Source organism: Hylaeus volcanicus, unplaced genomic scaffold (assembly GCF_026283585.1).
Source record: "Hylaeus volcanicus isolate JK05 unplaced genomic scaffold, UHH_iyHylVolc1.0_haploid 12182, whole genome shotgun sequence".
Lineage (NCBI taxonomy): Eukaryota > Metazoa > Arthropoda > Insecta > Hymenoptera > Colletidae > Hylaeus > Hylaeus volcanicus.
The window spans coordinates 270,560-283,947 of NW_026533133.1; the positions used below are offsets into that span (position 1 = coordinate 270,560).

At 41.6% G+C, this 13,388-nt stretch overlaps 1 protein-coding gene across 1 annotated transcript; it reads right to left on the reverse strand.

The window, feature by feature from the left end:
* Positions 1–6,055: 6,055 nt before the first annotated feature.
* On the reverse strand, positions 6,056–8,713 carry LOC128882778 (uncharacterized). Its single transcript, XM_054134507.1, is given in 5 exon segments — positions 6,056–6,328; positions 6,442–6,629; positions 6,695–6,981; positions 7,059–7,259; positions 8,357–8,713. Coding segments are annotated over 5 exon segments (999 nt in total). The 5' UTR covers positions 8,407–8,713.
* Between the last annotated feature and the right edge of the window lie 4,675 nt (positions 8,714–13,388).

The following is a 13,388-nucleotide window of genomic DNA, read 5'->3' on the forward strand; positions in this document are numbered from 1 at the left end:
CATCGACACATACCTTTTCTTTCATTTTTTTTGCCACAGCTACGATGCGGTTCGTACGCCAATCACTTGAGATTAGAGTGACTAATGTAGACAAAAAGGCACAGTCTGAGAAAGAGGTACGCAAACATGGAAATATACTACCGACCTCTATACGTGGTATCATCTGCGGCCCATCGAATTGCGGTAAAATGAACGTACTGATTAGTTTGTTAGAAAGTCCGCACGGTGTTCGCTTCGAAAACGTATACGTGTACTCGAAATCATTGCAACAACCGAAATATCGATATCTAGAAAATATATTCTCGACGATAGACGAAATTGGTTACTTTATATTTTCGAATAACAGCGACGTCGTTACACCGAGCGAGGCACTCCCGAATTCGATTTTTATCTTTGACGACGTGGCATGCGATAAGCAACACGCGGTAAGAGAATACTTTGCAATGGGTAGGCACTCGGACGTTGACTGTTTCTATCTTTGTCAGACATATGCGAAGATACCGAAACATCTGATACGCGACAACGCGAACCTGCTGATCATGTTCAAACAAGATGGTACAAATCTGAAGCATGTATACAACGATCATGTAAACACTGACATGTCTTTTGAGAATTTCTGCAAATTGTGTACCACTTGCTGGCAAGAAAAATATGGATTTGTAGTGATTGACAAAGACAGTGGTTCATGGAATGGTCGCTATAGAAAAAGATTTAATGACTTTGCAATATCGTAACACGTCCAGTTATGCCCGATACGTTGAGAAAGCAGTGTTCCAACATGAGCAGTAACAGCGTTGAAGATCGTGAGAGGATAGCGAAACAGATTGCAACAACGAGCGATTTGATTCGCAGAAAGTATCGTGAATTGAAAACTGGTAAAATTGACGAAGAGATTGCGTTGGAAAAACACTTTAAACCTGTTACTGAACCACTGAAGACAATTGTCAGCAACACATTAAGAAATTATGATCTACACAATAACACAGATATCGAAAGCTAACCATTATCCACTCCGAATATCAAGGAATCAGATAAAATACAATCAAATTTGTGCTTAAGTTTCTCGAAACCGCCAAATATAACAAAATCAAGATTAAGCAGTTTACCCGATATGAACCTGATAGCCTCTACACCGATTAAGACAGTACCAACAACAACAACAACAACAACAACAAAAAGCTTACTAACGAAGATGTTTCTGAAAGTCCAAACAGCTATTTCTCGACATCTGTTCGAAGTCAATTGCAAACGCTGGAAGGCGAAGAAACGGTACGTAATCATCTAGGTCCACTGAGTCGACAATACATCGCACCTGTATTACGCGGCGACGTAGTCGTTGATATGGATTACGTGTACGGTGTTTATTTCACCAATGATGGACTGATGCTCGATAATAAACATGTTGACATGGACAATGCGGATAACATAATTATCGATGGCATACGATATTCGGGGACACCTTTATGAACTGATATTCATGAAAACTCTAGATAACATTTACACTGAGGCTGATGAACGGAAATTCAGGGACATACTGCTGACAACGAGTGCGCATAAGCACAAGCACAATTCGTATTGTTAAACATTAGGCAACAGAGGATACAAGTATAACCATGTAATCAAACCTTTATTGCAAGATAAAAAAGTTGGAAAAGGCATACCGTGTTCCATGAGATTAACCAAAAACAACATTGATTACGTTCACTGGAATGATCCCAACGAATTCGTAGATCAGCTTCGATTGCTCGAGGCTTCGCGTCAAGCCGGTCACAATGCTCACGACAATGAGATGCTATCAATTATCGAGGTACTTCGGGAGGCAGAATTCATTATAAATTAAGCTCCACCTTGGCGATACAGTCAATCGTCATTAAAATGTCAATCAACAAGTTTGGGTCATCGATTGGAAGTATGGAATCATACTATCACTGGAATGGAGTAGTCAGAAATTATGTACGCGACAACGCTCTTTGTGTTGTTGGCACCAATTATGACGCAAAGTCGCGCAGCATTCGACGGGTAGCACCGCTTGTAGAGGATGGCGATCCTATCAACAAGCTGTACTTGCACGAAAACATGGCCGTTATAAAAAGTCGACAAGACGTATTCGACAAAAAGATGATTATGTTTCAAAATTTCGTTCAGAGCTTGAAAGATGAGCTGAATAAATTAGAGAGGGATATTACCGAATTCCGAAATCTAATGCAGACGCATCAATAGCTGGACGTTGAAACTATTTACCGACCGACAGACCGGTCAACCGATCGACATATCGGTCAACAGACCGGTCAACCGACCGACATATCGGTCAACAGACCGGTCAACCGACCGACCGTTGCGTTGAACACCGATTTGATGTTTGATAAGACGTGTACGTCAAGTCTTTGTGTCAGTGTCGAGTCATATATGGCTGCGAAGAAAACTCCCAGTACCGAGAAATGGTGTCTTGTGGAAGGATTGCATGCCCCGGCGAGAAGAAATTTTCCTCGAATACGCGTCATAGTACATGGGTACGACGACTTATGGCAAGCGGACGTGGTCGAGATGCGACCATACGCGCGGTATAACAGAGGCTTCCATTAGACACTCACTGTTATCGATGTGTTGAGCAAGCATGCATGGGCTATACCCCTCAAAACCAAGAGTGGAAATGAAGTTTCTACAGCGATCGGAAAGATAATCCGAAACAGTGGAAGGTATTCGAAAAATTTGCAAACCGACAAAGGAAAGGAATTTTACAACGCAAATGTGCAAAAACTTTTGTCAAAATACAACATAAATCACTATTCAACGTATTCAGTGATGAAAGCGTCAGTCGTCGAGCAGTTCAATCGTACGCTTAAAAACGACATGTGGAAACTGTTTACGCTTAATGGAAATTATAAATGGATCGACTCGCTGCAGCAACTCGTATCAAATTACAACCCGCGTAAGCATCGAACTATCGGCATGCGACCAATTAACGTTACACCAACAAACGCCTCGAAGCTGTTAACAACGGTATATAATCACGTAAAGATTGCCGCTCCCGCACGATTCAGAGTGGGAGATGCGGTACGTGTGAGCAAATTCAAAACAATTTTTGAAAAAAGTTACACACCTAATTGGGGTACTAAAATATTTACGATCGCCGAGGTTCAGAAAACTAATCCCGCAACGTATCTGCTGAAAGATGTTTATGGAAAACCAATTGCTGGAGGATTCTACGAACACGAGTTGCAACGCGTTGCCGACGCTGATGTATACCTTGTGGAAAAAGTGTTACGTCGGAAAGGGAATAAGGTGTACGTAAAATGGTTAGGATTGAATAGTGCACACAATTCATGGATAAATAAAGATAATGTATTGTAAAAAATTAACATTTTTTTAAATTAAATATTCAGTTTTATACATATACTAGCATTATTAGTTACATTACAGTGTTTTTATTTACAACTAAATATATACATCTATTAAAATTGAGGTAGAAATGATTTACAAAATACATATACTGATATATCTAAAGCGGTATTTTATATAGCGATATACCGCTTATCGTCGTACGGACTCAGAGCGATTTTTGATTCCGCCATTGTGTATACTTTGTGTAATTTTGATCTTATACATGTCTGATTACGAATCATTTCAATTTCGTTTCGTAGGCACTGCGTGTAGTCGTCGAATGTTATCATCCTGGAAACAACGTTACTTTTTACACCTTTCGCCTTTCTCGTATCTTTTTTACCATTTACACGCAGTGCATACATTTTCGCTCTGAGTCCAACAAATTCTGTCATTATTGCCCCATTGTTTTCGTCTTTCATCAAACCGGGGACTTTTTTGTTTACAAGCGGTATATCGTAAACGTTCCCTACCGGATAATCACTGGTATCAAATCGATTAATATCGCGTTTTATACTATCATAAATATTCTCGCACTCGATGTGGTAAATTAAACTATCCGTATCGGTGTACTTAACTTTACATTTATCGCCATGTGTGGATAACATGTAATCGTGATGGAATTCATACAAACAAACCTTAGATATATCTAGTATACACATACCCACATACACTGACGGACAAAATTAAAGGGACACTTTTTTAAAACGTCATATCTATGGGAGTTTTCAACCGATTTTGGAGAAACTTCGCGAGGAGTAGTTTTGAAGTGTCCTCTAAATGTGCGCAAAGTTGCATTGGCGAGGGTTGACAGGAAGGGGTTAAGTCACCCCCGTAAAGAGGGGCACTTCAAAAAACGCCACTTTTGAAGAGGCCAGCGTTAAATTGGAATCTGGTCTGGTCTGACCACGTACGGCTGCAGGCCCTCGTTCCACTTCTGCATGCCGGCTCCGTCCGGCCCACTTAATACTCTTTCAAATCTACTCCGATTTGACAATGAAAGCGAGATTCAAAATATCTGAATTTTTGGGGACCTGTTAATAAAGCATTCGCGCGTCCGTTTCCACGAACGGCGTTGACGTGGGGTTACTCATTCACCTGGTACACAGGCCTAAACTCGCGGGTTGGTTTTCCAAAAAAAAACGTCATTTTCGTATTTTACTGCTATTTACGCGGGAAAAGACATCAAAACTGTGTCACTCCAATGCCTTGGACCGTATCACATGTGTTCCACGCAACGAAACATCGTTCCAACCCCTACACCTGTGGGTGGACCACCCCTAACTCTGGGCCACCCTGTTCAGCTCCAGGGGCAGTTTTCGAAACGAGCTTTAAATGACATTGATCCTTAATGTATCAAAAATAAACATGGTGAATATCACCGCCCTTCGAGGTGTGGAAGTGCTCCCTTACGAAGGGTGTTGAAAAGTGGCGAACTGTTCCATCCTTCCAAGGGGTGCCTATGGGGCGCACGGCGTGGGCGTTGGCATTTCCTGGATCAGGAGATTCCAGGGAATGCATTGAGCCCAAATTCGAGACTGAAGTCCAAAAATTATGGATTTTGGAGGGGGTGGGGTGTTGTGAGGGGTGGGTTTGCCCGAGAGGGATTTTGAGGGATGCATTTTGTTGAGGGCATCGAGGAGGGTCGCCCCAAAGGTTTTTTTGATTTTTTCAACCCCTTCCGTCACTCCTGACCTCTTCAGAAGTGGCGTTTTTTGAAGTGCCCCGCTTTACGGGGGTGACTTAACCCCTTCCTGTCAACCCTCGCCAATGCAACTTTGCGCACATTTAGAGGACACTCCAAAACTACTCCTCGCGAAGTTTCTCCAAAATCGGTTGAAAACTCCCATAGATATGACGTTTTAAAAAAGTGTCCCTTTAATTTTGTCCGTCAGTGTAGATTGGTTTGTTGAACTTCACCGCAAGCTTTCGCAGTTCGATGGCAACTAAGTTTTCCGAAAACACGCTACGGCTGTGAAAATTTGGTTTTGCGATCATTGTCTCCGCACCATATCTCCCTTCCCATTTTATTACTAATTTTACATCGACGTGATTGCGTACATTCTCCATAGTTGTGCCAAATACCGCATTGTTCATCAATTTATACAAATTCTTTTCAAAATCGTTTGTAGCGAGAGTTCTAAACTTTGTATTTAATTCAATGTAATCGCAGAGCCAGGGTGATTGTGCGAATTGGAGGATGCGGTGTATTTTTATAATACGAATACCATGTCGCGTGCATTGCTGCAGGTTACGATAGTGGATAACGTAGCGCTGCTTATCGTATAGAATTGCGAGCAGCTTGTCCTCTCTTTTGCCAGGTGGTTTGGCACGTGTGGGACAGAACGGCAGTGCCGCGTGAATGTCGTGTAAACCTCTAGAATATAACCCGTGGGCGAATCGGCAGCAATCGAAGACATGTCTCGGTTTGCGACGTTGTCGACCCATCGAAATTCTGCATACGGCAATGGTTGACACATTGCCCACCCATACAGATTATTCACATCAAAGTACATCAAGTACAACGATGTACGACGAAGTACTTATTATTGGCTTTCGCGTATCTACCTGAACATTGACTTAATCCGCCGCGTATACCGCGTTCGATAAACAGGACCATGTCGATATCTGTTAGTAATTCGAAATTAACTTTTGTATGCTTCAGCATGACATCCTACGTAAAACCGGGCAGAGTGTAATAATACGCGGGATCGAGTCCATAATTTTTAAAAATATCGGCCAACAGGAAGACATCTGTTTTCAAACACAAATCGCTATACTCGCCCAGCGTTTGAATGGAAAACCGTGTCCACACGTTCTCGGCGTGCGTGTACTCGCTCTCCGATACTATATCACCCATCAAGGAACTGTAAAATGATTCGCGCGATGGCAAACATAATTGCTCCAACTTTTCGGCACAGTCAATGTACTCGTACGGAAAAACACCCTTCGCGTCAATAATTCGAAATCTTCGGTAGACAAATTTTGAAACTCGGTTCGTAAAATTCTTAATTTGCTTTTATGTAAGAAAGACACTAATTTATCGAAACTGGTACTTACGAATTTGTATGAATCTATGAATCTCAATTTTATACAATTTGGCGACGGTCCATTTGGATCTTCGACACTTTTTGTGAACAAGATGTACTTTTCTTTTTTTATCGGCAATACATTGACGGCACCCTCGAAAGCTGTAGCTATTTCTTCGATAATAAAATGCGAATCGTAACCGGACAAATTATGAAAAACTATGGGAATCCAAAAAGAGTTCATCCATTTGTATGTTATTTGATAAAATTGATTTAACAGTTACATTGATACACCGACAAGGACGAATCGTACGCGCATTGAACATAATATGCAATACTAAATACTTTATGATACTGGTATGTGGATCTTGGTGCTTCTCGATCAGTTTTCTCCAGAATGCACTCGAGGTCGGCGTACACCACAAATGGAAGTCGCTCTTTCCGGATGTAGTTGTTGAAGCTGAGCTACTTGCTTTCATCATCTGGTAATACGATTGCGTATTCGTTCATCTTCTCGCAATCTACGGTGTGAGCTTCCAGCTTCTCACTCGAACTAAAGTAGTGCAAGCATCTGCAATAGAAAGACATGAATTTTTTTTTCAAACATAACATATTTAACAAAAGAAAAAAGAATTATTATGTACATACCTATCGCAAAAGTATTTTCGATGATTCTTTTTACTCAATTGTGAGCTCACGAGGCGAGACAAGTTTTTGATCCACGCGAAATGTCCCACGCCGTTTGCTCCTTCTAAATACAGTAAATTGACATGTCTCTCCATCTTCCGTGTGGCGAGCCGTATCGGTAGAACCTTCTTTTCTTCAGTGGTGTAGACGTTGATGGAGATGCTGTTGGCGTGTTCAAACTTTTTAATTTGATTCAATGTCATTGGAAATTGGATATCCTGGATATTCAACACCGTTGAATAATGAGGATATACCGATGCCCGACATGCGTTCCTTTCGGCTGGATGCAGAGCAGCCACTACTGACCACGCGAAACATGCATTGTCGTTCGAGCATACGTTGATTACAGCTCTCTTTAGTTGTATTTCTCGCGGTAAGTGTATGGTACATCCAGCATGCAGCGGCATATATTTATTCACGTTAACAATTATGTTACACCCGGGCCTGCTGTGTCCCTTTTCATCGACCTCGTATTGCGAATAGTTAAGATCAATAGACTTATAGGAATGCGCACGAACCACAATTCGGAAATCGTGTTATTAAACCGAGTCGCATGAACCGCAAGTCAGCAAACAAGCGTCAGCGATATTAGGCTCTTGCGCACGAATCGCCCATTGAATTTGGAACTTGCTCCAGATTCGGGAAATGTGGCAATTAAGATTCCGAAATTACGAATTGCGTCAGGCAAGGATCTGGGGCTATATAAACCCGTGGTCACGACCACGGATGGCTCTTTGTGTATTATTATTTTGGCAGTTATTATTCTGTAGTCGCGGACAGGTTAATCTCTCGCGTTAGTCTTATTTAGGTATCGTGTATCGTATCTCCAGCTGAGTAAAGAGTTCGCGTAAGTGAGAACATACGCACTAAAGATAGAGTCACCGCGGAGTTACCTACGAAAGTCCGACGTTTATTATTCACCAATTATTAGAGTCCCGTGTCGCGAGTGTACAACCTACCAGATCCTCGCCACAGCCGAGCCCGGGACAACCTGACAACGCCGCCGATAGCATAAGATCAACGATTGGTATTGTTAAAACCATCCTCAATTGTATAATTTATATTCTATATGTATGTAATCCCAAACTCAGTTTTGTTTCATAATTATATTTGTTAATACTTTAACTTAGTGACAATCATTATAGAATCCCAGAATTCCTTCTTTTCCAATTAAATACAGATAAGGTGAGCTTTAGCTCTTTAACCGAAGACAAGAATCCCTAAAGAAAGTCCCAAACTAATTGGGACGTAACAATTACATTGAGTATACGCGACAGCGCCCATCCGCTATCCCGTTCTTGAAATTCATCCAGCGATGCTAGGGTGGGTTTGACGATACGTTGCTCATACCACTTTTCGAGATTGATCTCGCCAAAGATTTCACAGTTCTTCGTGCTGATAGTCTTGTTCGAGCGTTTATCACCCGCTACAAACTCTCCATTAAACGCGGTATTCACTTTTAGTGTCATGTTTCACCAATGCACCCCGTGTATGCTCGAACACGACGTCTCTCGCATCCTGAAGAAAGTTACGCGGTTCGATGTAGTGCGAATTTAAAACAGCGTCGGTTAATACGCGGCTCTCGAACGCAGTGTCTGTTTCACGCCATAAGAGTCCAGTGCTTGAATGGCCGGCACCTTCGTACACGAAACGTCTGCGCAACGAATACTTTAAGTAGGTAAGGTATGCCGGTTCTGGAACAGCGGAATCTCAGGGGGGTGCGGGGACGGGGGAAGCGAGGGGCGGGTCCTTGTGGGTGGGGTGGGGGGCTTGTGGGCAGGGGAAGCGAGGGGCGGGGCCTTGTGGGTGGGGGAGTATGACGTCACTTTTGATTGACCACCCCCTTCAAGGCGCCATTCTGTTTTTTAATTGGCTGCCTCCCACCTCTTCGTGTTTTTTAATTGGCTGCCTCCCACCTCTTCGTGTTTTTTAATTGGCTGCCTCCCACCTCTTCGTGTTTTTTAATTGGCTGCCCTCTTCGTGTCTTTTAATTAGTTAATAAGGCCCCACCTCCGCTCACTTTTGATTGAACACCTTTTCGAGGCGCCACTTAATCGGCTGCCCACGCCCCTTTAAAGTGCGCTAATGGATCTATTTCAAAGCCACGTGCAAAGATTCGCGAAGTTTCGCGAGTCGAGGACAAATTTAAAAACTGCAAGCTAAACGTTCTGTTTTACCATCTTAATGTCATACGTGATGAAATGGATTCTTTCAAATGTATTATTCGCGGAAGATTAGATCATCAAAGATCCATACCGACTCACGATCGAACCATGGATACAGGATACTCTATTTCAAGGGGATACGTGAAGGAATGCGCTTTTTCCCGGTGGAATATTCGAGACACCGATATGTTGTCTCAGGTACAAAGTCAAAAATTGCAAGCTAAACGTTCTATCTCAGCATCTGCCGTCAGTGATTCGCGCTTATGAAGAAAGAAATAATATTCAATTGTAAATACATCATTTTATCTGATCACCATGCTGAATTACATTCAACCCTAAGGCTAACAATTCAGAATCAATCAATGAATGACTTTCAAAATTTTCATCTTCGATTATTGTTCTAACAATATCATTTGGTTTTACATTATGTATTAATTTTACAAAAGTTTCATATCTGCGCTCGACGAGAAACGTATACTCGGAAAGTCACGTGTACATATGATTAATACAGTATTCGAAATCAAACATTCTACAAATCGTTTTTTCTGTGAGGAACAAGGCGTTGACGGAGGTGGAGAGTCTCGCGATTTTAACATCGTCCACGCAGCGAAATTCAATCGTTACATCGCAAACACGTATTGGATCACTAGACGTCGTTTCAAAGTTCCGTAAAATGTCCATCTTTCTCTCCGATAGCTTTTTCCAGGTAAACATTGGAAACTGGATTTCATTGTCGCGGTTATCTCCAATAGCCAATTCCACATCACAGCAACGACCAATTCTTATTCCAATATCTAAATACTTGTGTACCAGGTAGTCGTCAAAGGATATCTCCGTCCCAAAATACGTACTCCGCAGCTCGACTTCAATTCGGGCGAATCATTGATTTCACTGTGTAAATGAAAAGAATATGAAAAGAATGATGCATATTTTTGCTACGTTTTACATCAAGGAAACGAATATCTTACCATGTACGCATTTTCTTGGAAACTGGCCGCAATGTGTAATTATCATCTAAAAATTTCTCCCCCGTTCCTCGAGCAACTTCAGCAGCAGTCCACATCGCTGACGTTTAAATTGGTCAAAATCTAACAATCTTCTAACCGCTGTATCGCAAATTTCCGTTTTATATCGAATCCACTCCCCTCCATCACCTCTTATCATGAAAGGAATTTATTGATGATGCAGCATTTCTTTTTTCTGTTCCATGACGTCATGTTTATTTCATATTTCAAAAATAGTTTGCATTTCTACATCAAATAGCGTATATATTTTGAACACATTTTCCATGGCACAAACGCCATCGTGAAACGTACATCTGTAATGTCCTTCACTCATTGTAGACAATTTCGGTATTTCTCTGTCTTCTAAATCTGTTTCAACATCGAAGGCTTCCATTCCAGTTAAATTGTACAACGATCTCTTCTTTTCCGATCCTTTAACTAAAATTCTGTCAGCGCATTCCAACGCGGTTCGTAACAGGCTGCTCGCCTTCGCGTAGGGTACGTAACCATCCGTCCATCTGATTCCATGGTGTTTTTTCGTTAACCACCACGTTTTTCGTTAGACGTTAGACGATGCAATCCAAATGGAGGTTCAAATATCCAATGTGATAACTTTTTTGCTTGCGTGAGGACAGCCACCTCTTTTACGATAAAATCATTCGAGTCCGTTTTGAAACCTTGCAAGTCTACGAACGTTAGGTGAGCCATTTTGCTGTATCGACAGTTTCGAAGAGACTGAACATTCAGTAGAGATTTTTACTGTATTAGTTTATTCTGCGTACTACATTCGTCAGAGGGCTGTACTCGATTATGCGATCGTGTATAATCAAGCAGTAAGCAGTTGTATTGAGCGGCACGTTATCTTTGCATTCGAAATCTATCCTAACATCAGTCGTGGCACTCTTTAGAGACTCTCAGTCGTTCTGACGCGAGCAATCTATGACTGCAAACGGACCACATGATAAAAACTCTAACATATCGAGCAGGGGTTCACCGTGTCCGTAATATGATTTTCGAAAGTTTGCGTACATATCGTAAAGTATCGCATACTTGTTCTTATCAAAATCCAGATTCAAGTCATCGTATGGATAAGATTTTGAATTTAAATGTAGTCGTATGTTTGATAGTTTACAATTGTCAAAGTGATTAAATGTTTTGTCCAATTTGTTCTTTCGATCGATTTGCATAGCGAATATCACATATCGCGATTTCTCCAATTGTGTTGCAGTTTTCACAGACCAAGTATGCTTCGTGGTTGTTTGTAATAACGGATATTCATACAGATCCCAGGAGCGGAGACTCATCGAAATCAGTCGACCACTTTCAAGAATACGTAAGAGCGCCAATTTGTTCAATTCATCCAAACCGACGTGAAGCATTCGCCATTGAACTTTAAACAATTTGAGTACAGGTTTTAAAACGGTAGGACCAATCAGGGCGTTTTCATCGTTTCGCGATCGAATTAAAATCAATTCATGGCGCGCATTGATTACGATGCGTGTATAATCTTCACAGAATCCGAATAACATACCAAGCGGGCACGCAAAAATTAAAATCTGCAATTGCAGCATTTTTCTTATGATACCAGCCAGCATTACCTAACGTTTTACTTTTTTCAATGGACACAGATACATAATTCTTTAACGCAGTCGTTACTCCCGGATTTTTGCAACGATCTATTTCAAGCCTATCCATTTCATATCGAATTTCATTAAACAGAGAGGCAGCACAGTTGTTATCAAGAACAACATCTTCCTTCACTCCCTCCGGTTTTTTCTCCAGTAGACTCAGTTTTCCATCGATGTATAAGTGACTCTCAGACGGTAGCGTGTACAGATCCTGCTGCTGTATCGGAGGCACTCTGGGTGAAAACTCGTGTATCGTGTGACAGGTCTGTCATTACTGTAAGAACCCGTAGTTACCTTACACTCTATACGAATCATGTTAACGTTTGTAATGTTTACAGGTGAGTCCGACTCGTGCCATATATCGGACGATAAAACACGGTTCCGGGAAAATCCAAGCAGAGATCCCACATTGTTTGGTTTCGTAAAATCGATTCTATACGACCAATGTATCTCGCTCTTCATAGTGTTGTTGTTTGCTCGCACGATGAGAGGGTATTCATCGTACGAATTATTCTTAGAGGGATATCTTCTCAATATTTCACGTCTCAAGTATTCATCGATCGCTTCCAATTCGTACGATCTTTCAGGAATCACATTTCTTCATCATCTTCTCCAAAATAAAGTTTATTGTTGCTCGAATCAACGTTGGGTATCGTGTGAAACGTCGCGAAACCCATGAGACCTAGTTTATACTGTCCATCACTCAAATCTATCGCTGGAAAGTAAGTCACCGAGAGCACGCTGCTTTTACTCGTCAAGGTAAACGTTAGAGACATCCTCGTTTAGTAAAGATGAAATTAATAATGGGGCGCACCTATCAGAAATCACAAGTTTATATCGAGGTTTTCTGAAGAAACTTGAAACACAATTGACCGCATATGCTTTGATTGAAATTCTGGAACCGAGTATGATTGTATACAGTTTTTACATTCCGCCCAAAGTAATCAATCAGTTCTCGAGGTGGACGAAGATTCCCGAAACTGTCAAAGTATCGCACCTTGCTACCGCGTTTCACGTATACAACCCAATGTGTACCAGGCCCATCGTTGCTATCCAAGTTAACTATACCGCTTTCATTGACTCGTACCTTTGTCGTAAGAGTATCATGCATGTACACCCCGCGAAAGTACGGTATATTCTTCCTCCCAAGTTTCTCTAGTTGAATGTTTGTCATTGATTTTTTCCCTAATTTTTTTGTTTTTTTTTTCTCGTAGATAGAAATTTTTTTTTTCTTTTTCAAACCTCCCCCCTGCTTGTACGGTGCGAGATGTACTTTGCGACCTTCCATAGCACGATTATGACGTTGCAACTCCTCCAGCTCTTTCCACGCAGCCTTGGCATCGTTTACAGCCTTAGCTACACCTGCCGCTCCACCGGTCAGCGCTCCTATGGCTAATAAGGCGGGAAGGAGGAACGGGAGGAAACCACCACGCTTTGCTACGGGTAACACTCGTTTCTTTTTCTTCTTCTTCTCGTTATCGCTCTTCTTTCCCT